Here is a 25,000-nt window from a genome sequence, read left to right on the forward strand (position 1 = left end):
GGCGGCGTCCAGTTCCCCTCGGCTGCTGCTGCCGCTGCTGCTGTCGTCCGTGTGTCTCTGCGGCTTCGGCTCCTCCGTCCTCGGCTCGAAGGCAGCCGGCGGCCCCGCAGCCGAGTCGCCCGGCCCGCCCGGCCTCAGGGCCGCGGGCCCCCCGGACCAGGGTGCACCTGTCGCCGCCGCAGCACCCGCAGACGATGCCGCCGCCGTCACCTCCTCCTCCTCCTCCTCCTCCAACTCCTCCACCTCCTCCGCCTCCTCCGCCGCCGTCGCCGCCGTGTCCGCTGCGGTCGCCGGGGCCTCTCCGCCTCGCAGGGCGACCGGCTGGAAGCTGTCGGAGGAGGCGGCCTGCCAGGGCGACCTGTCCCGCCTCTGCCCCGAGCACACCTGGACCAACAACCTGGCCGTGCTGGAGTGCCTGCAGGACCGCAGAGAGGTAAGCGGCGGCCCGGTGCGGCGGCCCGGTGCGTCGGCCCGGTGCGTCGGCCCGGTGGTCCGGGTCCACGCAGCGGGACGCTGGTGCAGATGTGAACATGCGCGCACCTGCGTCAGTGCCCGAGCGGCGCGCACGCGCAGGTTAACGAGTCACTTCATTTAATCTGCTCGTGTTATTGTTTTGTTTCTTACTGCCATCCCTTTTGTTTGTGTTATAAATAATTAATTTTGAAATGTTATTGTTTGTGTTGTTACACTTTAGACTCTTAGAGGGCCTGAAGTACCTTTTTTAAGGAGCTGTGCAAATAACATTTTTTATTATTGTTTTAATATAACATTTGTTATTATTGTTTTAACATAATATTTATTATTGGTTTAACATAACATTTATAATTATTGTTTTAACATAATATTTATTATTATTGTTTTTAACATAACATTTATTATTATTGTTTTAACATAATATGTATTATTGTTTTAACATAACATTTATTATTATTGTTTTAACATAACATTTATTATTATTCTTTTAACATAATATTTATTATTGTTTTAACATAACATTTATTGTTTTAACATAACATTTATTGTTATTCTTTTAACATAACATTTATTATTATTGTCATGATTTGTAATCCACGTTCTTCTCTTGATTTCTTCCAGAAGCTACACATATATATATATATATATATATATATATACATATATATACACATATGCTCTACTAGATGATGCAATATTACAGTAAAGTTTACACACTTTCACAGATGTAAACTGTTTTTTAAATATATATTTACAGGTGGATACGAATATAAGAGTTTAACTTATCAACGAAATCTAGCTGGCTTATTTGTTGAATATAAATATACATATAAAGTAAATAAAACCCTTCCAGGATCAAATAAACCAGGTGGAGAAACAGTTAATCGATTTAATCATTTTTCAAACTTTTTAGATATTATTTAAAATGTTTTAATATCTCATTGTAAAATGAGTGTCTCTGGGAACTCGTGATTGTTTTTGACATTTAATGAACTAAATATCAGATTTTATAAATGCATTAATCTATACAGTTTATGTTGGACTGCAGTCGACTCTACTGGAAACCATCTAAGTATTCATAGTAAGGGAAAGGAGTTCTGCATCAGGTGACAGATGACAGGTGACAGGTGACAGGTGTCAGGTGCCAGATGACAGGTGCCAGGTGTCACGTGTCACGTGCCAGATGACAGGTGTCAGGTGACAGTTGTCAGTTGTCAGGTGACAGGTGCCAGGTGTCACGTGCCAGGTGTCAGGTGTCAGATGTCAGGTGTCAGATGACAGGTGTCAAGTGTCACGTGCCAGGTGTCAGGTGTCAGATGTCAGGTGACAGGTGTCAGGTGTCATGTGTCACGTGCCAGGTGTCAGATGACAGGTGCCAGGTGTCAGGTGACAGGTGTCAGGTGACAGGTGTCAGATGACAGGTGTCATGTGACAGGTGACAGGTGTCAGGTGAAAGGTGTCATGTGTCACGTGCCAGGTGTCAGGTGACAGGTGTCATGTGACAGGTGACATGTGTCAGGTGACAGGTGCCAGGTACCTCCGTACTTCAGGAACAGTTCTCTTCACCCAGAACATCATCTTTTAAAATCGTTTACGATCTTCAACCTAACTAAGTAGTTTACGATCTTTTATTAAATCGTGCATAATAATAACCAGAGACACAGAATAAAACAATAAACACACAGACAGACAGACAGACAGACAGACAGACACACACACAGACACACACACACACAGACAGACAGACACACACACAGACAGACACAGACACATACAGACACACACACACACACACACACACACACACACACACAGTGGAGCAGCGTGAGTTATTTTAAGTCACGCTGCTAAGATGAGATTTTAAACTTTATTGATCCGCAGAAGGAAATGAGTCCAGATAATGCTATGACTAACATTTCTTATATTTGTATTTTCTCTTTCTGCAGGAATCTGAGATCGCTCCCGACTGTAACCACGTAAGTATTCACACGCACACACACACATGCACGCACACACACACACACACACACACACACACACACACACACACACACACACACACACAGTTTGGATGACTTCACATAGATTTATTTGTAAGCAACAGTTTCACAAATAAACCTGAGCTGGTTATGAAAGACAACAACCTCCTCCTCATCTGTGTTTACCAACCTCCTCCTCATCTGTGTTTACCAACAACCTCCTCATCTGTGTTTACCAACAACCTCCTCCTCATCTGTGTTTACCAACAACCTCCTCCTCATCTGTGTTTACCAACAACCTCCTCCTCATCTGTGTTTACCAACAACCTCCTCCACATCTGTGTTTACCAACAACCTCCTCCTCATCTGTGTTTACCAACAACCTCCTCATCTGTGTTTACCAACAACCTCCTCCTCATCTGTGTTTACCAACAACCTCCTCCTCATCTGTGTTTACCAACAACCTCCTCCACATCTGTGTTTACCAACAACCTCCTCCTCATCTGTGTTTACCAACAACCTCCTCCACATCTGTGTTTACCAACAACCTCCTCCTCATCTGTGTTTACCAACAACCTCCTCCTCATCTGTGTTTACCAACAACCTCCTCCACATCTGTGTTTACCAACAACCTCCTCCTCATCTGTGTTTACCAACAACCTCCTCCACATCTGTGTTTACCAACAACCTCCTCCTCATCTGTGTTTACCAACAACCTCCTCCACATCTGTGTTTACCAACAACCTCCTCCTCATCTGTGTTTACCAACAACCTCCTCCACATCTGTGTTTACCAACAACCTCCTCCACATCTGTGTTTACCAACAACCTCCTCCTCATCTGTGTTTACCAACTGCCGAACAAACAAATTGAAAGTGATTCTAGAATAATCAATAATAAAAACATGCGACGCTTCAGGAGGCTCTCCAGCTGGGAAGCATTGTCTTATAGTTATTTGTTCTGGTTGTATAGAAGTCTATGCTTCATGTGTTGAAGCTGCATTCTCTCTCCTGACCACCAGGGGGCGGCTCCTCTGGTTGTATAGAAGTCTACGCTTCATGTGTTAAAGCTGCATTCTCTCTCCTGACCACCAGGGGGCGACTCCTCTGGTTGTATAGAAGTCCGTATCAAATGACTCGGGGCTTCCACTTATAAGCGGTGTGACTGTTGCGAGCATTACCCAGCATGCCGTTGGGTGACCTGTACTGTTCTTCTTCTCTCAGCTGCTGTGGAACTATAAACTCAACCTGACCACGGACCCGGCCTTTGAGTCCGTGGCCGTGGACGTCTGCCGGGGCGCCATCGCCGAGGTCAGTGAGCGCCGCGGGGCGCGGGTTGGTGTTGACTTGTCGGCGTGGGGAGGTGAACCCTCCGTGTCCCCTCTGACCTCCGCAGATAAAGGAGTGCGGCGAGGAGGAGAGGGGGCGGGGCTACCTGGTGTCCTGCCTGGTGGATCACCGTGGCAACATGAGCGACTACCAGTGCAACCAGTACGTCACCAAGATGGCGAGCGTCGTGTTCAGCGACTACCGGCTGGTCTGCGGCTTCACGGACGCCTGCAGGGGCGCCATCAACACACTGCACTGCGGCCGCCTGGGGGCGGGGCCCACGGTGGGTCACCTCCTCTTCCTCCCTGACTCACCTCCTCTTCCTCCTGACTCACCTCCTCTTCCTCCTGACTCACCTCCTCTTCCTCCTTGACTCACCTCCCTGACTCACCTCCTCTTCCTCCTGACTCACCTCCTCTTCCACCCTGACTCACCTCCTCTTCCTCCTGACTCACCTCCTCTTCCTCCTGACTCACCTCCTCTTCCTCCTTGACTCACCTCCCTGACTCACCTCCTCTTCCTCCTGACTCACCTCCTCTTCCACCCTGACTCACCTCCTCTTCCTCCTGACTCACCTCCTCTTCCTCCTGACTCACCTCCTCTTCCTCCCTGACTCACCTCCTCTTCCTCCTGACTCACCTCCTCTTCCTCCTGACTCACCTCCTCTTCCTCCTGACTCACCTCCTCTTCCTCCTGACTCACCTCCTCTTCCTCCTGACTCACCTCCTCTTCCTCCTGACTCACCTCCTCTTCCTCCTGACTCACCTCCTCTTCCTCCTGACTCACCTCCTCTTCCTCCTGACTCACCTCCTCTTCCTCCTGACTCACCTCCTCTTCCTCCTGACTCACCTCCTCTTCCTCCTGACTCACCTCCTCTTCCTCCTGACTCACCTCCTCTTCCTCCTGACTCACCTCCTCTTCCTCCTGACTCACCTCCTCTTCCTCCTGACTCACCTCCTCTTCCTCCTGACTCACCTCCTCTTCCTCCCTGACTCACCTCCTCTTCCTCCTGACTCACCTCCTCTTCCTCCCTGACTCACCTCCTCTTCCTCCTGACTCACCTCCTCTTCCTCCTGACTCACCTCCTCTTCCTCCTGACTCACCTCCTCTTCCTCCTGACTCACCTCCTCTTCCTCCTGACTCATTCACCTCCTCTTCCTCCCTGACTCACCTCCTCTTCCTCCTGACTCACCTCCTCTTCCTCCTGACTCACCTCCTCTTCCTCCTGACTCACCTCCTCTTCCTCCCTGACTCACCTCCTCTTCCTCCTGACTCACCTCCTCTTCCTCCTGACTCACCTCCTCTTCCTCCCTGACTCACCTCCTCTTCCTCCTGACTCACCTCCTCTTCCTCCTGACTCACCTCCTCTTCCTCCTGACTCACCTCCTCTTCCTCCTGACTCACCTCCTCTTCCTCCTGACTCACCTCCTCTTCCTCCTGACTCACCTCCTCTTCCTCCTGACTCACCTCCTCTTCCTCCTGACTCACCTCCTCTTCCTCCTGACTCACCTCCTCTTCCTCCTGACTCACCTCCTCTTCCTCCTGACTCACCTCCTCTTCCTCCTGACTCACCTCCTCTTCCTCCTGACTCACCTCCTCTTCCTCCTGACTCACCTCCTCTTCCTCCTGACTCACCTCCTCTTCCTCCTGACTCACCTCCTCTTCCTCCTGACTCACCTCCTCTTCCTCCTGACTCACCTCCTCTTCCTCCTGACTCACCTCCTCTTCCTCCTGACTCACCTCCTCTTCCTCCTGACTCACCTCCTCTTCCTCCTGACTCACCTCCTCTTCCTCCCTGACTCACCTCCTCTTCCTCCCTGACTCACCTCTTCCTCCCTGACTCACCTCCTCTTCCTCCCTGACTCACCTCCTCTTCCTCCTGACTCACCTCCTCTTCCTCCTGACTCACCTCCTCTTCCTCCTGACTCACCTCCTCTTCCTCCTGACTCACCTCCTCTTCCTCCTGACTCACCTCCTCTTCCTCCTGACTCACCTCCTCTTCCTCCTGACTCACCTCCTCTTCCTCCTGACTCACCTCCTCTTCCTCCTGACTCACCTCCTCTTCCTCCTGACTCACCTCCTCTTCCTCCTGACTCACCTCCTCTTCCTCCTGACTCACCTCCTCTTCCTCCTGACTCACCTCCTCTTCCTCCTGACTCACCTCCTCTTCCTCCTGACTCACCTCCTCTTCCTCCTGACTCACCTCCTCTTCCTCCTGACTCACCTCCTCTCCTCCTGACTCACCTCCTCTTCCTCCTGACTCACCTCCTCTTCCTCCTGACTCATTCACCTCCTCTTCCTCCTGACTCACCTCCTCTTCGTCCTGACTCACCTCCTCTTCCTCCTGACTCACCTCCTCTTCCTCCTGACTCACCTCCTCTTCCTCCTTACTCACCTCCTCTTCCTCCTGACTCACCTCTTCTTCCTCCTGACTCACCTCCTCTTCCTCCTGACTCACCTCCTCTTCCTCCGGACTCACCTCCTCTTCCTCCTGACTCACCTCCTCTTCCTCCTGACTCACCTCCTCTTCCTCCTGACTCACCTCCTCTTCCTCCTGACTCACCTCCTCTTCCTCCTGACTCACCTCCTCTTCCTCCCTGACTCACCTCCTCTTCCTCCTGACTCACCTCCTCTTCCTCCTGACTCACCTCCTCTTCCTCCTGACTCATTCACCTCCTCTTCCTCCTGACTCACCTCCTCTTCCTCCTGACTCACCTCCTCTTCCTCCTGACTCACCTCCTCTTCCTCCTGACTCACCTCCTCTTCCTCCTGACTCACCTCCTCTTCCTCCTGACTCACCTCCTCTTCCTCCTGACTCACCTCCTCTTCCTCCTGACTCACCTCCTCTTCCTCCTGACTCACCTCCTCTTCCTCCTGACTCACCTCCTCTTCCTCCTGACTCATTCACCTCCTCTTCCTCCTGACTCACCTCCTCTTCCTCCTGACTCACCTCCTCTTCCTCCTGACTCACCTCCTCTTCCTCCCTGACTCACCTCCTCTTCCTCCTGACTCACCTCCTCTTCCTCCTGACTCACCTCCTCTTCCTCCTGACTCACCTCCTCTTCCTCCTGACTCACCTCCTCTTCCTCCTGACTCACCTCCTCTTCCTCCTGACTCACCTCCTCTTCCTCCTGACTCACCTCCTCTTCCTCCTGACTCACCTCCTCTTCCTCCTGACTCACCTCCTCTTCCTCCTGACTCACCTCCTCTTCCTCTGACTCACCTCCTCTTCCTCCTGACTCACCTCCTCTTCCTCCTGACTCACCTCCTCTTCCTCCTGACTCACCTCCTCTTCCTCCTGACTCACCTCCTCTTCCTCCCGACTCACCTCCTCTTCCTCCTGACTCACCTCCTCTTCCTCCTGACTCACCTCCTCTTCCTCCTGACTCACCTCCTCTTCCTCCTGACTCACCTCCTCTTCCTCCTGACTCACCTCCTCTTCCTCCTGACTCACCTCCTCTTCCTCCTGACTCACCTCCTCTTCCTCCTGACTCACCTCCTCTTCCTCCTGACTCACCTCCTCTTCCTCCTGACTCACCTCCTCTTCCTCCTGACTCACCTCCTCTTCCTCCTGACTCACCTCCTCTTCCTCCTGACTCACCTCCTCTTCCTCCTGACTCACCTCCTCTTCCTCCTGACTCACCTCCTCTTCCTCCTGACTCACCTCCTCTTCCTCCTGACTCACCTCCTCTTCCTCCTGACTCACCTCCTCTTCCTCCTGACTCACCTCCTCTTCCTCCTGACTCACCTCCTCTTCCTCCTGACTCACCTCCTCTTCCTCCTGACTCACCTCCTCTTCCTCCTGACTCACCTCCTCTTCCTCCTGACTCACCTCCTCTTCCTCCTGACTCACCTCCTCTTCCTCCTGACTCACCTCCTCTTCCTCCTGACTCATTCACCTCCTCTTCCTCCTGACTCACCTCCTCTTCCTCCTGACTCACCTCCTCTTCCTCCTGACTCACCTCCTCTTCCTCCTGACTCACCTCCTCTTCCTCCTGACTCACCTCCTCTTCCTCCTGACTCACCTCCTCTTCCTCCTGCCTCACCTCCTCTTCCTCCTGTCTCACCTCCTCTTCCTCCTGACTCACCTCCTCTTCCTCCTGACTCACCTCCTCTTCCTCCTGACTCACCTCCTCTTCCTCCTGACTCACCTCCTCTTCCTCCTGACTCACCTCCTCTTCCTCCTGACTCACCTCCTCTTCCTCCTGACTCACCTCCTCTTCCTCCTGACTCACCTCCTCTTCCTCCTGACTCACCTCCTCTTCCTCCTGACTCACCTCCTCTTCCTCCTGACTCACCTCCTCTTCCTCCTGACTCACCTCCTCTTCCTCCTGACTCACCTCCTCTTCCTCCCTGACTCACCTCCTCTTCCTCCTGACTCACCTCCTCTTCCTCCTGACTCACCTCCTCTTCCTCCTGACTCACCTCCTCTTCCTCCTGACTCACCTCCTCTTCCTCCTGACTCACCTCCTCTTCCTCCTGACTCACCTCCTCTTCCTCCTGACTCACCTCCTCTTCCTCCTGACTCACCTCCTCTTCCTCCTGACTCACCTCCTCTTCCTCCTGACTCACCTCCTCTTCCTCCTGACTCACCTCCTCTTCCTCCCTGACTCACCTCCTCTTCCTCCTGACTCACCTCCTCTTCCTCCCTGACTCACCTCTTCTTCCTCCTGACTCACCTCCTCTTCCTCCTCAGGACGTGCACTCGCAGGGCGAGGTCATCGCCTGTCTGGAGAAGGCGCTGGTGAGGGAGGCGGAGCTAGGGGATCCGGCCCGTCCAATCAGAGAGGAGTGCCGGAGGGCCATCCTGCGGGTGGCGGAGCTGTCGTCGGACGACTTTCACCTCGACCGCCATCTTTACTTCTCCTGCAGAGACGACCGCGAGAGGTTCTGTCAGAACGTGAGCTCGGTTTAAGATTTAAAAATAAAAGCCTGTGTTCACAACAACAACAACAACAACTAACAGCTGTTCTCCTCAGACTCAGGCCGGAGAAGGGAAAGTCTACAAGTGTCTGTTCAACCACAAGTTCGAGGAGGCCATGTCGGACAAGGTAGGAGGAGCCGTGGTTTCGGGGTCACGGGGTCGTGCTCCAGGTCTCTAACCCCACCCCCCCCCCCCAGTGCCGGGACGCCCTCACCACCCGCCAGAAGCTGATCTCCCAGGACTACCGGGTCAGCTACTCGCTGGCCAAAGCCTGCAAGGCCGACCTGAGGAAGCAGCGCTGCAGCCTGGAGGCCGGCCTGCCGCGCGCCCGCGAGGCGCGGCTGTCCTACCTGCTGCTGTGCCTGGAGGCGGCGGTGCACCGCGGTGAGTCAGGGGGCGGAGTCAGGGGCGGAGTCAGGCCTCATTTAAAGCTGCGGGAGCAACAAATGTACTCCATTAAACCCGTAGTTGTTATTTAGTAGCTAAAGAGCCGATGTTACACGTTGTTTATCGTCGCCACGTCATCGATGCGGCGTTGGATTCCCGCCCCGCAGGCCGGCCGGTCGGCGGCGAGTGCCAGGCCGAGATGCTGGACTACCGGCGGATGCTGATGGAGGACTTCTCTCTGAGCCCGGAGATCGTGCTGCACTGCCGGGCGGAGATCGAGGCGCACTGCTCCGGCCTCCACCGCAAGGGCCGCACGCTGCACTGCCTCATGAGGGCCGGCCGCGGCGACCGCAGCGCCGCCGTGGACGCCGTCTGCCAGAGCGCCGTGAGTCACCGTGACAACGACCTCTAATGGGTCTCATACAATGGCCTTTAGTGACTTATATTGACCTCTAATGTTCCATACACAATGACCTCTAAAGATCCTAATAAAATGACCTTTAGTGACCTCTAATGTTCTTAATACAATGACCTCTAATGTTCCTAATACAATGACCTATAATGCCCTGAATATAATGACCTCTAATGTTCCTAATACAATAACCTATGATGACCTCTAATGTTCCTAATATAATGACCTCTAATGGTCCTAATACAATGACATCTAATGACCTCTAATGTTCCTAATATAATGACCTCTAATGGTCCTAATACAATGACCTCTAATGACCTCTAATGTTCCTAATATAATGACCTATAATGACCTCTAATGGTCCTAATATAATGACCTCTAATGACCTCTAATGTTCCTAATATAATGACCTCTAATGGTCCTAATACAATGACATCTAATGACCTCTAATGTTCCTAATATAATGACCTCTAATGGTCCTAATACAATGACCTCTAATGACCTCTAATGTTCCTAATATAATGACCTCTAATGGTCCTAATATAATGACCTCTAATGACCTCTAATGGTCCTAATACAATGACATCTAATGACCTCTAATGTTCCTAATATAATGACCTCTAATGGTCCTAATACAATGACCTCTAATGTTCCTAATACAATAACCTATGATGACCTCTAATGTTCCTAATATAATGACCTCTAATGGTCCTAATACAATGACATCTAATGACCTCTAATGTTCCTAATACAATGACCTCTAATGTTCCTAATATAATGACCTCTAATGGTCCTAATACAATGACCTCTAATGTTCCTAATATAATGACCTCTAATGGTCCTAATACAATGACCTCTAATGACCTCTAATGTTCCTAATATAATGACCTCTAATGGTCCTAATACAATGACCTCTAATGACCTCTAATGTTCCTAATATAATGACCTCTAATGTTCCTAATATAATGACCTCTAATGACCTCTAATGGTCCTAATACAATGACATCTAATGACCTCTAATGTTCCAAATATAATGACCTCTAATTGTCCTAATACAATGACCTCTAATGTTCCTAATATAATGACCTCTAATGGTCCTAATACAATGACCTCTAATGACCTCTAATGTTCCTAATATAATGACCTCTAATGGTCCTAATACAATGACCTCTAATGACCTCTAATGTTCCTAATATAATGACCTCTAATGGTCCTAATACAATGACCTCTAATGTTCCTAATATAATGACCTCTAATGACCTCTAATGGTCCTAATATAATGACCTCTAATGTTCCGAATACAATGACATCTAATGACCTCTAATGTTCCTAATACAATGACCTCTAATGACCTCTAATGTTCCTAATATAATGACCTCTAATGGTCCTAATGCAATGACATCTAATGACCTCTAATGTTCCTAATACAATAACCTATGATGACCTCTAATGTTCCTAATATAATGACCTCTAATGTTCCTAATATAATGACCTCTAATGGTCCTAATATAATGACCTCTAATGACCTCTAATGGTCCTAATATAATGACCTCTAATGACCTCTAATGTTCCTAATACAATGACATCTAATGACCTCTAATGTTCCTAATACAATGACCTCTAATGACCTCTAATGTTCCTAATATAATGACCTCTAATGGTCCTAATATAATGACCTCTAATGTTCCTAATACAATGACCTCTAATGACCTCTAATGTTCCTAATACAATGACCTCTAATGGTCCTCATACAATGACATCTAATGACCTCTAATGTTCCTAATACAATGACCTCTAATGACCTCTAATGTTCCTAATACAATGACATCTAATAACCTCTAATGTTCCTAATACAAGAACCTATGATGACCTCTAATGACCTCTAATGGTCCTAATACAATGACATCTAATGACCTCTAATGGTCCTAATACAATGACCTCTAATGTTCCTAATACAATAACCTATGATGACCTCTAATGTTCCTAATATAATTACCTCTAATGACCTCTAATGGTCCTAATACAATGACATCTAATGACCTCTAATGTTCCTAATACAATGACCTCTAATGTTCCAAATATAATGACCTCTAATGTTCCTAATATAATGACCTCTAATGGTCCTAATACAATGACCTCTAATGTTCCTAATATAATGACCTCTAATGGTCCTAATACAATGACCTCTAATGACCTCTAATGTTCCTAATATAATGACCTCTAATGGTCCTAATACAATGACCTCTAATGACCTCTAATGTTCCTAATATAATGACCTCTAATGGTCCTAATACAATGACCTCTAATGTTCCTAATATAATGACCTCTAATGACCTCTAATGGTCCTAATATAATGACCTCTAATGTTCCGAATACAATGACATCTAATGACCTCTAATGTTCCTAATACAATGACCTCTAATGACCTCTAATGTTCCTAATATAATGACCTCTAATGGTCCTAATGCAATGACATCTAATGACCTCTAATGTTCCTAATACAATAACCTATGATGACCTCTAATGGTCCTAATATAATGACCTCTAATGGTCCTAATATAATGACCTCTAATGTTCCTAATACAATGACATCTAATGACCTCTAATGTTCCTAATACAATGACCTCTAATGGTCCTAATATAATGACCTCTAATGGTCCTAATATAATGACCTCTAATGACCTCTAATGTTCCTAATATAATGACCTCTAATGACCTCTAATGGTCCTAATATAATGACCTCTAATGACCTCTAATGTTCCTAATACAATGACCTCTAATGACCTCTAATGTTCCTAATATAATGACCTCTAATGGTCCTAATATAATGACCTCTAATGTTCCTAATACAATGACATCTAATGACCTCTAATGTTCCTAATACAATGACCTCTAATGACCTCTAATGTTCCTAATATAATGACCTCTAATGGTCCTAATACAATGACCTCTAATGTTCCTAATACAATGACCTCTAATGACCTCTAATGTTCCTAATATAATGACCTCTAATGGTACTAATATAATGACCTCTAATGTTCCTAATACAATGACCTCTAATGACCTCTAATGTTCCTAATACAATGACCTCTAATGTTCCTAATATAATGACCTCTAATGGTCCTCATACAATGACATCTAATGACCTCTAATGTTCCTAATACAATGACCTCTAATGACCTCTAATGTTCCTAATACAATGACATCTAATGACCTCTAATGTTCCTAATACAAGAACCTATGATGACCTCTAATGGTCCTAATACAATGACATCTAATGTTCCTAATAATGACCACTTCTTCATCTCTTACTCTCTCTCGCTCTCTGGTACTGACAACCCACCCATATCTACAGACTCTGCACCTGTACGCCGCAACATTCGCACCCTCTGTCCCTCCTCTCTTGCCTCCTCTGTCCTATCTGCTCTCCCCTCAACTGACTGCTTCTCACTCATGCATCCTAACTCTGCCGCAGACACTCTCCTCTCTTCCCTGTCTTCATCTCTTGATTCTCTTTGTCCTTTTAAGACACGACCGGTTCGGAAATCCTCTCCGGCTCCGTGGTTGTCGGACTCAGTGCGCGCCGAGAGAGCCACCCTGCGAGCGGCGGAAAGAAAATGGCGCAAATCGAATCAAGCGGAAGACCTGCTCTTCTATCAATCTACTCTCCTCCTTCTCTTCCTCTATCTCTGCAGCCAAAAGCTCGTTCTACCTGACTAAAATTCAGTCTTCCTTCTCTAACCCCAAAAACTCTTCTCTATCTTTTCCAACCTCCTTGATCCCCCTGTCCCCTCCTCCTTCCACCCTTTTGCCGAGCCACTTTGTCGACTACTTTACAAACAAGATAGACGACATACGCTCCTCCTTTACAAATCCATCTTCTATCACCTCACCAACACTAACTTCTTCATCCCCCTCTCTTTCCTCTTTCACCCCCTTGTCTCCCAATCAAGTTCTTAGCTTGGTGACCTCCGCCCGACCGACCACCTCGCCCTTGACCCCGTCCGTCTCCCATTCTCCAGGCTATTGCTCCTGACCTTCTGACCTTCCTCACCCATCTTATTAACAGCTCCCTCTCAACTGGCTGTTTCCCTAACTCTCTGAAGGAGGCGAGAGTCAACCCTCTCCTGAAGAAACCCACGCTCGACCCGTCTGAAGTCAGCAACTACAGACCGGTCTCTCTTCTTCCCTTTCTCTCCAAAACTCTGGAGCGAGCTCTCTTGAGCCAAGTGTCCTCCTATCTCCACAGTAACAACCTTCTTGACCCTCACCAGTCTGGATTCAAGGCGGGCCACTCGACAGAGACGGCCCTCCTTGCTGTCTCTGAGCAGCTTCACACTGCTAGAGCAGCCTCTCTCCTCTGTCCTTATCCTTCTCGACCTTTCTGCAGCATTTGACACCGTGAACCACCAGATCCTGATCTCTTCTCTTCAGGACCTGGGGATCTCAGGCACTGCACTCGCTCTTTTCTCTTCCTACCTTAAAGACCGCACCTACCGGGTAACTTGGAGAGGATCTGTGTCTGATCCTTGTCCTCTCACTACTGGGGTTCCTCAAGGCTCCGTCCTGGGTCCCTCCTCTTCTCTCTGTACACAAATTCTCTCGGCTCTGTCATTCGTTCGCATGGCTTCTCCTACCATAGCTATGCTGATGACACCCAACTGATCTTCTCGTTTCCACCGTCCGAAACACAGGTGGCGGCGCGAATCTCTGCCTGTCTGACTGACATCTCTCAGTGGATGTCTGCTCACCACCTGAAGATCAACCCTGACAAGACTGAGCTACTATTCCTTCCAGGGAAAGGCTCCCCTACCCACGACCTGACTATCACCTTCAACAGCTCTGTGTTGGCCCCTACCCGGACTGCCAGGAACCTCGGGTGACACTCGACAGTCAACTCTCCTGACGGCCAACATCGCTGCGACGACGCGTTCCTGTAGGTACATGCTGCACAACATCAGGAGAATCGTCCTCTTCTTACTCAGAAGGCGGCGCAGGTTCTGATCCAGGCTCTGGTCATTTCACGCCTCGACTACTGCAACTCCTCCTGGCTGGTCTACCTGCTAAGGCCATCCGACCCCTGCAGCTCATCCAGAATGCAGCAGCTCGACTGGTCTTCAGCCTCCCGAAATTCACCCACACCACTCCGCTCCTCCGCTCTCTCCACTGGTTACGGTGGCTGCTGCATCCGCTTCAAAACACTGGTCCTGGCGTACCGTGCTCTGGACGGATCGGGCCCGTCTACATCCGGGATATGGTCACACCGTACACCCGGCACGTTCGCTCCGCTCGGCAACAGCCAATCGACTTGTGACTCCTGCCTCGAGCTAATCACTCGAAATCCAGACTGTTTGCTGTCCTGGCTCCTCAGTGGTGGAACGGGCTCCCCACTGACATCAGGACAGCAGAAAGTCTCTACATCTTCCGTCGGAGACTGAAAACACACCTTTTCCGACTATATCTGGATTAAAACACAGATTAGCACTTCAGTGGCACTTAGATAGCACTTACTTATGGTACTTTTGTAGTTCGACTATGTTGAGGAAATGTTACTTCCTGTATTCTTGTTGTTCTTAGTTTGTACTCTAGGTTGAAATGCACTTATTGTAAGTCGCTTTGGATAAAAGCGTCTGCTAAATGACATGTAATGTAATGTAATGTAATACAATAACCTATGATGACCTCTAATGTTCCTAATATAATGACCTCTAATGACCTCTAATGTTCCTAATACAATGACCTCTAATGTTCCAAATATAATGACCTCTAATGGTCCTAATACAATGACCTCTAATGACCTCTAATGTTCCTAATATAATGACCTCTAATGGTCCTAATACAATGACCTCTAATGACCTCTAATGGTCCTAATACAATGACCTCTAATGACCTCTAATGTTCCTAATATAATGACCTCTAATGGTCCTAATACAATGACCTCTAATGTTCCTAATATAATGACCTCTAATGACCTCTAATGGTCCTAATATAATGACCTCTAATGTTCCGAATACAATGACATCTAATGACCTCTAATGTTCCTAATACAATGACCTCTAATGTTCCTAATATAATGACCTCTAATGGTCCTAATGCAATGACATCTGATGACCTCTAATGTTCCTAATATAATGACCTCTAATGGTCCTAATATAATGACCTCTAATGTTCCTAATACAATGACATCTAATGACCTCTAATGTTCCTAATACAATGACCTCTAATGGTCCTAATATAATGACCTCTAATGGTCCTAATATAATGACCTCTAATGACCTCTAATGTTCCTAATATAATGACCTCTAATGACCTCTAATGGTCCTAATATAATGACCTCTAATGTTCCTAATACAATGACCTCTAATGACCTCTAATGTTCCTAATATAATGACCTCTAATGGTCCTAATATAATGACCTCTAATGTTCCTAATACAATGACATCTAATGACCTCTAATGTTCCTAATACAATGACCTCTAATGACCTCTAATGTTCCTAATATAATGACCTCTAATGTTCCTAATACAATGACCTCTAATGACCTCTAATGTTCCTAATACAATGACCTCTAATGTTCCTAATATAATGACCTCTAATGGTCCTCATACAATGACATCTAATGACCTCTAATGTTACTAATACAATGACCTCTAATGACCTCTAATGTTCCTAATACAATGACATCTAATGACCTCTAATGTTCCTAATACAAGAACCTATGATGACCTCTAATGTTCCTAATACAATGACATCTAATGACCTCTAATGTTTCAAATACAATGACATCTAATGACCTCTAATGTTCCAAATACAATGACATCTAATGACCTTTAATGTTCCTAATACAATGACATCTAATGACCTCTAATGTTCCTAATACAATGACATCTAATAACCTCTAATGTTCCTAATACAATAACCTATGATGACCTCTAATGTTCCTAATACAATAACCTATGATGACCTCTAATGTTCCTAATACAATGACATCTAATGACCTCTATTGTTCCTAATACAATGACATCTAATGACCTCTAATGTTCCTAATACAATGACATCTAATAACCTCTAATGTTCCTAATACAATGACATCTAATGACCTCTAATGTTCCTAATACAATGACATCTAATAACCTCTAATGTTCCTAATACAATGACCTCTAATGTTCCTAATATAATGACCTCTAATGACCTGTAATGGTCCTATTACAATGACCTCTTATGACCTCTAATGACCTCCTGCAGCTGCAAACGTTGATCCAGTCGGCCGACCCCGGCGCCGACTACCGGATCGACCGAGCGCTCAACGAGGCGTGTGAGGCCGTGATCCAGACGGCCTGCAAGCACATACGCAACGGAGACCCCATGTGAGACACACGCACACGCACACACACACACACACACGCACACGCACACAGAAGACCAACTTGTATTCAGGCTTATTATTTGTCTCCAACATTGCGCCTGCACTGGGAGATTTTTTAGTTATCTAAATTCTTGAACTCATTTAGTTCTGAAAAAAAGCGTGTGTGTGTGTGTGTGTGTAGGATCCTGTCGTGCCTGATGGAGCACCTGTACACGGAGAAGATGGTGGAGGACTGTGAGCACCGGCTGTTGGAGCTGCAGTACTTCATCTCCAGAGACTGGAAGTGAGTCGCTTCACATTGATGACGCTTCTGTCTCTTAAAGGGACAGTGCACCTCAAACTAAAATACATATACATTATTTATCCTTTTGCCTTTCGTGCTCTTCATCAATCTAGAGGAGTCAGTTTGACTTCTAAACAATGTTAATAAATACAATACTGATGAGAGGAAGAATACATGTATATATATATATATATAGTTCTGATTTTAGGGTGCACTGTCCCTTTAAGAGCAAACCATTAGCACGTCGGTGTGCTCACTAAAGCGTGGCGCCCTGTGGTTCTGCCAGGCTGGACCCGGTCCTGTATAAGAAGTGTCAGGGCGACGCCGCTCGGCTCTGCCACACACACGGCTGGAACGAGACCGGCGAGCTGATGCCGCCGGGCGCCGTGTTCTCCTGCCTGTACCGCCACGCCTACCGCACGGAGGGGCAGGGCCGCCGGGTAGGAGGAGGGCCCAGCCGCTGGGCTCTCACTCTCCCTCCCTCTCTCTCTCTCTCTCTCTCCCTCTCGCTCTCTCTCTCGCAATTTTATTTCTCTCTTTTGTCTCTTTCCTCTCCCTCTCGCTCTCTCCCTCGCTCTCTCTCTCTCCCTCCCTCTCTCTCTCTCGCTCTCTCTCGCAATTTTATTTCTCTCTCTCTTTTGTCTCTTTTTCCTCTCCCTCTCGCTCTCTCCCTCGCTCTCTCTCTCTCGCTCTCTCCCTCGCTCTCTCTCTCGCAATTTTATTTCTCTCTCTCTTTTGTCTCTTTCCTCTCCCTCTCGCTCTCTCCCTCGCTCTCTCTCCCTCCCTCTCTCTCGCTGTCTCCCTCTCTCTCTCCCTCGCTCTCTCTCGCAATTTTATTTCTCTCTCTCTTTTGTCTCTTTTTCCTCTCCCTCTCGCTGTTTTCTCTCTCTCTTTTCTCATTTTCTCTCGTTTCTCTTTCTCTCTGTTTTCTCTTTCTGTTTTCTCAGTTATCTCGGGACTGTAAGGTGGAAGTTAAGAGGATTCTCCACCAGAGGGCGCTGGACGTGAAGCTGGACCCCGATCTGCAGAAACGCTGCATGACCGACCTCGGGAAGTGGTGCAGCGAGAAGACGGACGCTGGACAGGTGAGGATCACACACCACCAGGGGGCGACTCCTCTGGTTGTATAGAAGTCTATGCTTCATGTGTTAAAGCTGCATTCTCTCTCCTGACCACCAGGGGGCGACTCCTCTGGTTGTATAGAAGTATATGCTTCATGTGTGTGTAGGAGCTGGAGTGTCTTCAGGACCACTTGGAGGACCTGGTCTCGGCCTGCAGGGAGGTCGTGGGCAACCTGACGGAGCTGGAGTCAGAGGTCAATAATATTATGTTGAACCTCCTGTTCTTTCCATTGAACTTCCTGTTCTCTCCATTGCACTTCCTGTTCTCTCTGTTGAACTTCCTGTTCTCTCCGTTGGCTGCAGGACGTCCAGATCGACGCTCTGCTCGTCCGGGCCTGTGAAGCCGTCACTCAGGTGTACTGCCACGTGAGTACATGAAGATACACCATCATTAAAATGACAGCTACTCCTATATAATATATATACAACAGAATATATACAGGACTGTCTCAGAAAATTAGAATATTGTGATAAAGTTCTTTATTTTCTGTAATGCAATTAAAAAAACAAAAATGTCATGCATTCTGGATTCATTACAAATCAACTGAAATATTGCAAGCCTTTTATTCTTTTAATATTGCTGATTATGGCTTACAGCTTAAGAAAACTCTAAAATCCTATCTCATAAAATTTTAATATTTCCTCAGACCAAGTTAAAAAAAAGATTTATAACAGCTGAGTGTTTGTCAAGGCTCAGGAAACCCTTGCAGGTGTTTCGAGTTAATTAGACAATTCAAGTGATTTGTTTAATACCCTACTAGTATACTTTTTCATGATATTCTAATATTTAGAGATAGGATATTTGAGTTTTCTTAAGCTGTAAGCCATAATCAGCAATAAATCAGAATAAAAGGCTTGCAATATTTCAGTTGATTTGTAATGAATCCAGAATGCATGACATTTTGTTTTTTTAATTGCATTACAGAAAATAAAGAACTTCATCACAATATTCTAATTTTCTCAGACAGTCCTGTATATATATATTCTCCTCTAAAATAATCCAGTAGCCTGTATTATAGAGTATATATCTTTTTTCTATATATATATATATATATATATGTATATAAATATATTTATTTTATATAATAGAAATATTTATTTTATATAATAGAAATATATATATTTATTAGGGCTGTCAATCGATTAAAAAAAATTAACTAATTAATCGCACATTTTGAAATTGCGATTAATTAATCGCGATTAAAAGTGTTTTCCTTCTTTTTAAAGACCAAACTTCACACAGAGCTGTGTTTTCAAAGAGGCTCCTACCTATAAAGTGCCAGTGAGGTATTTAATATCGTGGATGATAAATTGTTTCTTCAGTGAAACATCAGATTAGTAAAAAAAAAGAAGTATATTGAGACCCCATTGGTCCTGTCATCTTTAACATTGAACAGCAGCAGAACCAGTGGCCTTGGTAACTGACTGACATTCACATATGTCACGTTAACCCTCTGGAGGCTGGGGGCATTTTATACATTTTACAAAAAAATTAAATTCACCGTTTAAAGTCTTTTGCATGTGACACACCCCCACGTGTTATACATCAAACATTCCAGAACAATCTCAGCTCTGTAATAAGGCTCATTGTCCTCGCGCCGTGTTCTCTGCTCTCTGACTGACAGGCTGCTAAATGAGCCTCACCCGTGAGGTGGGAGGTCCTTTGTGATTTACTGAGTGTTCATTGGTTGTTTTTTCCCCAAAATGTTGACAGACAAACGGATTGACCAATCACGGTGAAGGTTTCGTGTGACGAGTTCTTTCCGCGCCGCGTCCCCCGACACGTCGCCCCTCCGTTCCTCTGTGTGTCAGAGGGGGAGACGGGAGGAAGGAGGAGCAGGAGGAAACCCGACTGATTCATCCACGAGTTAAACTGATTTATGCTCCTTATTTTCGCGGAGAAATCATTGTTTTAAAAACGGAAACAGTGTCAAACCGTACTGCCGCGGATAAAAAATTAAAATAAAATAAAAAGTTGCGTTAATTGCGTTAAAATATTTTAGTGCGTTAACGCGGCCAAATTAATCGCATAGATTAACGCGTTAACGCTGACAGCCCTAATATTATATATATAAAATAAATGTTTTTGATATATATATTTATATATATAACAAATATGTATATAAAATAAACACATCGATCTCTTTATATATATATACAGGACTGTCTCAGAAAATTAGAATATTGTGATAAAGTTCTTTATTTTCTGTAATGCAATTAAAAAAACAAAAATGTCATGCATTCTGGATTCATTACAAATCAACTGAAATATTGCAAGCCTTTTATTCTTTTAATATTGCTGATTATGGCTTACAGCTTAAGAAAACTCAAATATCCTATTTCTAAATATTAGAATATCATGAAAAAGTATACTAGTAGGGTATTAAACAAATCACTTGAATCGTCTAATTAACTCGAAACACCTGGAAACACATTTTCAAATGTTTGATTTTGTTTTGCTGTTATAAATCTTTTTTTTTACTTGGTCTGAGGAAATATTCAAATTTTATGAGATAGGATTTTAGAGTTTTCTTAAGCTGTAAGCCATAATCAGCAATATTAAAAGAATAAAAGGCTTGCAATATTTCAGTTGATTTGTAATGAATCCAGAATGCATGACATTTTTGTTTTTTTTATTGCATTACAGAACATAAAGAACTTTATCACAATATTCTAATTTTCTGAGACAGTCCTGTATATATATATATATATAAAAAAAGAGAAATATATTTATTTATACATATATATATTTATTTGTTATATATATATATATATATTTATATGAATTAATCCACTAGCCAGATTAATTATTTCTCTAAAGGTTGTGTATTGTTGGTCCTGTTTGTGTCTGTGGATAGAAGCAAAACTTTAGACTGCAGGTGTGTTTCCTCTGAAGATGATGATGGTGTGTGTGTCTGTGTGTGTGTGTGTGCAGGACATAGCTGATATCCAGATCGATACAGGTGACCTGATGGAGTGTTTGGTTCAGAATAAACACCAGAAGGAGATGAACGACAAGTGTGCGGTCGGAGTCACACACTTCCAGCTGGTCAGTTACCGTGACAACGACAAAACTCAGAGTTCACGTCAAACTAACATTTCAGTTTTCAGTCCCTATAAATCTCAGACCTGAGAACAGATACAGATATACATACTATATATTACTATATCATATATATGACGGTTGTTCCTGTAAACACGGCCGTGCTCGTAGAGCTGAAGCTTCATCGGCTGTTGAGTTACAGGAGAGAAATGTTTTAATCTGAGCTCCAGGTCCAGATGAAGGACTTCAGGTTCTCCTACAAGTTCAAGACGGCCTGTAAGGAGGACGTCCTCCGCCTGTGTCCCAACATCAAGAAGAAGTGAGTCCCCAAAGTTACGACCAGGAACTTTCATGTAGTGTTCTGGCGCCCCCTGTGGACTAAAGTGGTAGTGTTGGTTCTAGTGCCCCCTGTGGACTAAAGTGGTAGTGTTGGTTCTGGTGCCCCCTGTGGACTAAAGTGGTAGTGTTGGTTCTGGTGCCCCCTGTGGACTAAAGTGGTAGTGTTGGTTCTGTCACCCCCTGTGGACTAAAGTGGTAGTGTTGGTTCTGTCACCCCCTGTGGACTAAAGTGGTAGTGTTGGTTCTGGCGCCCCCTGTGGACTAAAGTGGTAGTGTTGGTTCTGGTGCCCCCTGTGGACTAAAGTGGTAGTGTTGGTTCTGGCGCCCCCTGTGGACTAAAGTGGTCGTGTTGGTTCTGATGCCCCCTGTGGACTAAAGTGGTCGTGTTGGTTCTGCTGCCCCCTGTGGACTAAAGTAGTAGTGTTGGTTCTGGTGCCCCCTGTGGACTAAAGTGGTAGTGTTGGTTCTGGTGCCCCCTGTGGACTAAAGTGGTAGTGTTGGTTCTGGTGCCCCCTGTGGACTAAAGTGGTAGTGTTGGTTCTGGTGCCCCCTGTGGACTAAAGTGGTCGTGTTGGTTCTGATGCCCCCTGTGGACTAAAGTGGTAGTGTTGGTTCTGTCACCCCCTGTGGACTAAAGTGGTCGTGTTGGTTCTGCTGCCCCCTGTGGACTAAAGTGGTCGTGTTGGTTCTGCTGCCCCCTGTGGACTAAAGTGGTAGTGTTGGTTCTGTCACCCCCTGTGGACTAAAGTGGTAGTGTTGGTTCTGGTGCCCCCTGTGGACTAAAGTGGTAGTGTTGGTTCTGGTGCCCCCTGTGGACTAAAGTGGTCGTGTTGGTTCTGATGCCCCCTGTGGACTAAAGTGGTAGTGTTGGTTCTGTCACCCCCTGTGGACTAAAGTGGTAGTGTTGGTTCTGGTGCCCCCTGTGGACTAAAGTGGTAGTGTTGGTTCTGGTGCCCCTGTGGACTAAAGTGGTAGTGTTGGTTCTGGTGCCCCTGTGGACTAAAAGTGTTGGTTCTGGTGCCCCTGTGGACTAAAGTGGTAGTGTTGGTTCTGGTGCCCCTGTGGACTAAAGTGGTAGTGTTGGTTCTGGTGCCCCTGTGGACTAAAGTGGTAGTGTTGGTTCTGGCTCCCCTGTGGACTAAAGTGGTAGTGTTGGTTCTGGTGCCCCCTGTGGACTAAAGTGGTAGTGTTGGTTCTGGTGCCCCCTATGGGCTAAAGTGGTAGTGTTGGTTCTGGTGCCCCCTGTGGACTAAAGTGGTAGTGTTGGTTCTGATGCCCCCTGTGGACTAAAGTGGTAGTGTTGGTTCTGGTGCCCCCTGTGGACTAAAGTGGTAGTGTTGGTTCTGTCACCCCCTGTGGACTAAAGTGGTAGTGTTGGTTCTGTCACCCCCTGTGGACTAAAGTGGTAGTGTTGGTTCTGATGCCCCCTGTGGACTAAAGTGGTCGTGTTGGTTCTGCTGCCCCCTGTGGACTAAAGTAGTAGTGTTGGTTCTGCTGTCCCCTGTGGACTAAAGTGGTCGTGTTGGTTCTGCTGCCCCCTGTGGACTAAAGTGGTAGTGTTGGTTCTGCTGCCCCCTGTGGTCTAAAGTGGTAGTGTTGGTTCTGGTGCCCCCTGTGGACTAAAGTGGTAGTGTTGGTTCTGGTGCCCCCTGTGGACTAAAGTGGTAGTGTTGGTTCTGATGCCCCCTGTGGACTAAAGTGGTAGTGTTGGTTCTGGTGCCCCCTGTGGACTAAAGTGGTAGTGTTGGTTCTGCTGCCCCCTGTGGACTAAAGTGGTCGTGTTGGTTCTGCTGCCCCCTGTGGACTAAAGTGGTAGTGTTGGTTCTGTCACCCCCTGTGGACTAAAGTGGTAGTGTTGGTTCTGGTGCCCCCTGTGGACTAAAGTGGTAGTGTTGGTTCTGGTGCCCCCTATGGGCTAAAGTGGTAGTGTTGGTTCTGGTGCCCCCTGTGGACTAAAGTGTTGGTTCTGGTGCCCCCTGTGGACTAAAGTGGTAGTGTTGGTTCTGGTGCCCCCTGTGGACTAAAGTGGTAGTGTTGGTTCTGGCGCCCCCTGTGGACTAAAGTGGTAGTGTTGGTTCTGGTGCCCCCTGTGGACTAAAGTGGTAGTGTTGGTTCTGGTGCCCCCTATGGGCTAAAGTGGTAGTGTTGGTTCTGGTGCCCCCTGTGGACTAAAGTGGTAGTGTTGGTTCTGATGCCCCCTATGGGCTAAAGTGGTAGTGTTGGTTCTGCTGCCCCCTGTGGACTAAAGTGGTAGTGTTGGTTCTGATGCCCCCTGTGGACTAAAGTGGTAGTGTTGGTTCTGGCGCCCCCTGTGGACTAAAGTGGTAGTGTTGGTTCTGTCACCCCCTGTGGACTAAAGTGGTAGTGTTGGTTCTGGTGCCCCCTGTGGACTAAAGTGGTAGTGTTGGTTCTGGTGCCCCCTATGGACTAAAGTGGTAGTGTTGGTTCTGGCGCCCCCTGTGGACTAAAGTGGTAGTGTTGGTTCTGCTGCCCCCTGTGGACTAAAGTGGTAGTGTTGGTTCTGATGCCCCCTGTGGACTAAAGTGGTAGTGTTGGTTCTGGTGCCCCCTATGGGCTAAAGTGGTAGTGTTGGTTCTGCTGCCCCCTGTGGACTAAAGTGGTAGTGTTGGTTCTGATGCCCCCTGTGGACTAAAGTGGTAGTGTTGGTTCTGGTGCCCCCTGTGGACTAAAGTGGTAGTGTTGGTTCTGGTGCCCCCTATGGACTAAAGTGGTAGTGTTGGTTCTGTCGCCCCCTGTGGACTAAAGTGGTAGTGTTGGTTCTGCTGCCCCCTTTGGACTAAAGTGGTAGTGTTGGTTCTGGTGCCCCCTGTGGACTAAAGTGGTAGTGCTGGTTCTGGTGCCCCCTGTGGACTAAAGTGGTAGTGTTGGTTCTGGTGCCCCCTATGGACTAAAGTGGTAGTGTTGGTTCTGGCGCCCCCTGTGGACTAAAGTGGTAGTGTTGGTTCTGGTGCCCCCTATGGACTAAAGTGGTAGTGTTGGTTCTGGTGCCCCCTGTGGACTAAAGTGGTAGTGTTGGTTCTACTGCCCCCTGTGGACTAAAGTGGTAGTGTTGGTTCTGGCACCCCCTGTGGACTAAAGTGGTAGTGTTGGTTCTGATGGTCTATAGAGGACTAGACTGAGACTGGTTCAGGACCCGTGAGAAGTTCCTCTCAGTAACTTTAAAGCCGGCCAGTTCAAAGTGTTGATGAGGTTCAAAGGTCAGTCCTGACTCCGCCCCTGACTCCGCCCCCTCAGGGTGGACGTGGTCCTCTGCCTCAGCTCCACCGTGAAGAACGACACGCTGCAGGAGGCGCGGGAGCAGAGGGTGTCACTGAAGTGTCGTAA

The 25,000-nt window shown here is 46.9% G+C and overlaps 1 protein-coding gene across 3 annotated transcripts in view; it reads left to right on the top strand.

Moving 5' to 3' along the window:
• LOC130192998 (Golgi apparatus protein 1-like) overlaps positions 1–25,000 on the top strand; it is a 32,474-nt gene that overhangs the window by 97 nt on the left and 7,377 nt on the right. The window contains exons 1-17 of one of the 3 annotated variants that reach the window (XM_056413271.1): positions 1–433; positions 2,421–2,450; positions 3,676–3,762; positions 3,848–4,063; positions 8,477–8,680; positions 8,760–8,831; positions 8,902–9,088; positions 9,259–9,476; positions 16,749–16,870; positions 17,051–17,152; positions 17,439–17,592; positions 18,100–18,237; positions 18,381–18,467; positions 18,577–18,639; positions 21,209–21,322; positions 21,547–21,635; positions 24,911–25,000. The exon at positions 1–433 is cut by the window's left edge and continues 97 nt beyond it; the exon at positions 24,911–25,000 is cut by the window's right edge and continues 28 nt beyond it. In XM_056413271.1, coding sequence (XP_056269246.1) covers positions 1–433; positions 2,421–2,450; positions 3,676–3,762; positions 3,848–4,063; positions 8,477–8,680; positions 8,760–8,831; positions 8,902–9,088; positions 9,259–9,476; positions 16,749–16,870; positions 17,051–17,152; positions 17,439–17,592; positions 18,100–18,237; positions 18,381–18,467; positions 18,577–18,639; positions 21,209–21,322; positions 21,547–21,635; positions 24,911–25,000 — 2,406 coding nt within the window. The remainder of the gene's footprint in view (positions 434–2,420; positions 2,451–3,675; positions 3,763–3,847; positions 4,064–8,476; positions 8,681–8,759; positions 8,832–8,901; positions 9,089–9,258; positions 9,477–16,748; positions 16,871–17,050; positions 17,153–17,438; positions 17,593–18,099; positions 18,238–18,380; positions 18,468–18,576; positions 18,640–21,208; positions 21,323–21,546; positions 21,636–24,910) is intronic. The other 2 variants (XM_056413269.1, XM_056413270.1) reach the window with 2 other exon arrangements.

This window comes from Pseudoliparis swirei, chromosome 4 (assembly GCF_029220125.1).
Source record: "Pseudoliparis swirei isolate HS2019 ecotype Mariana Trench chromosome 4, NWPU_hadal_v1, whole genome shotgun sequence".
NCBI lineage: Eukaryota > Metazoa > Chordata > Actinopteri > Perciformes > Liparidae > Pseudoliparis > Pseudoliparis swirei.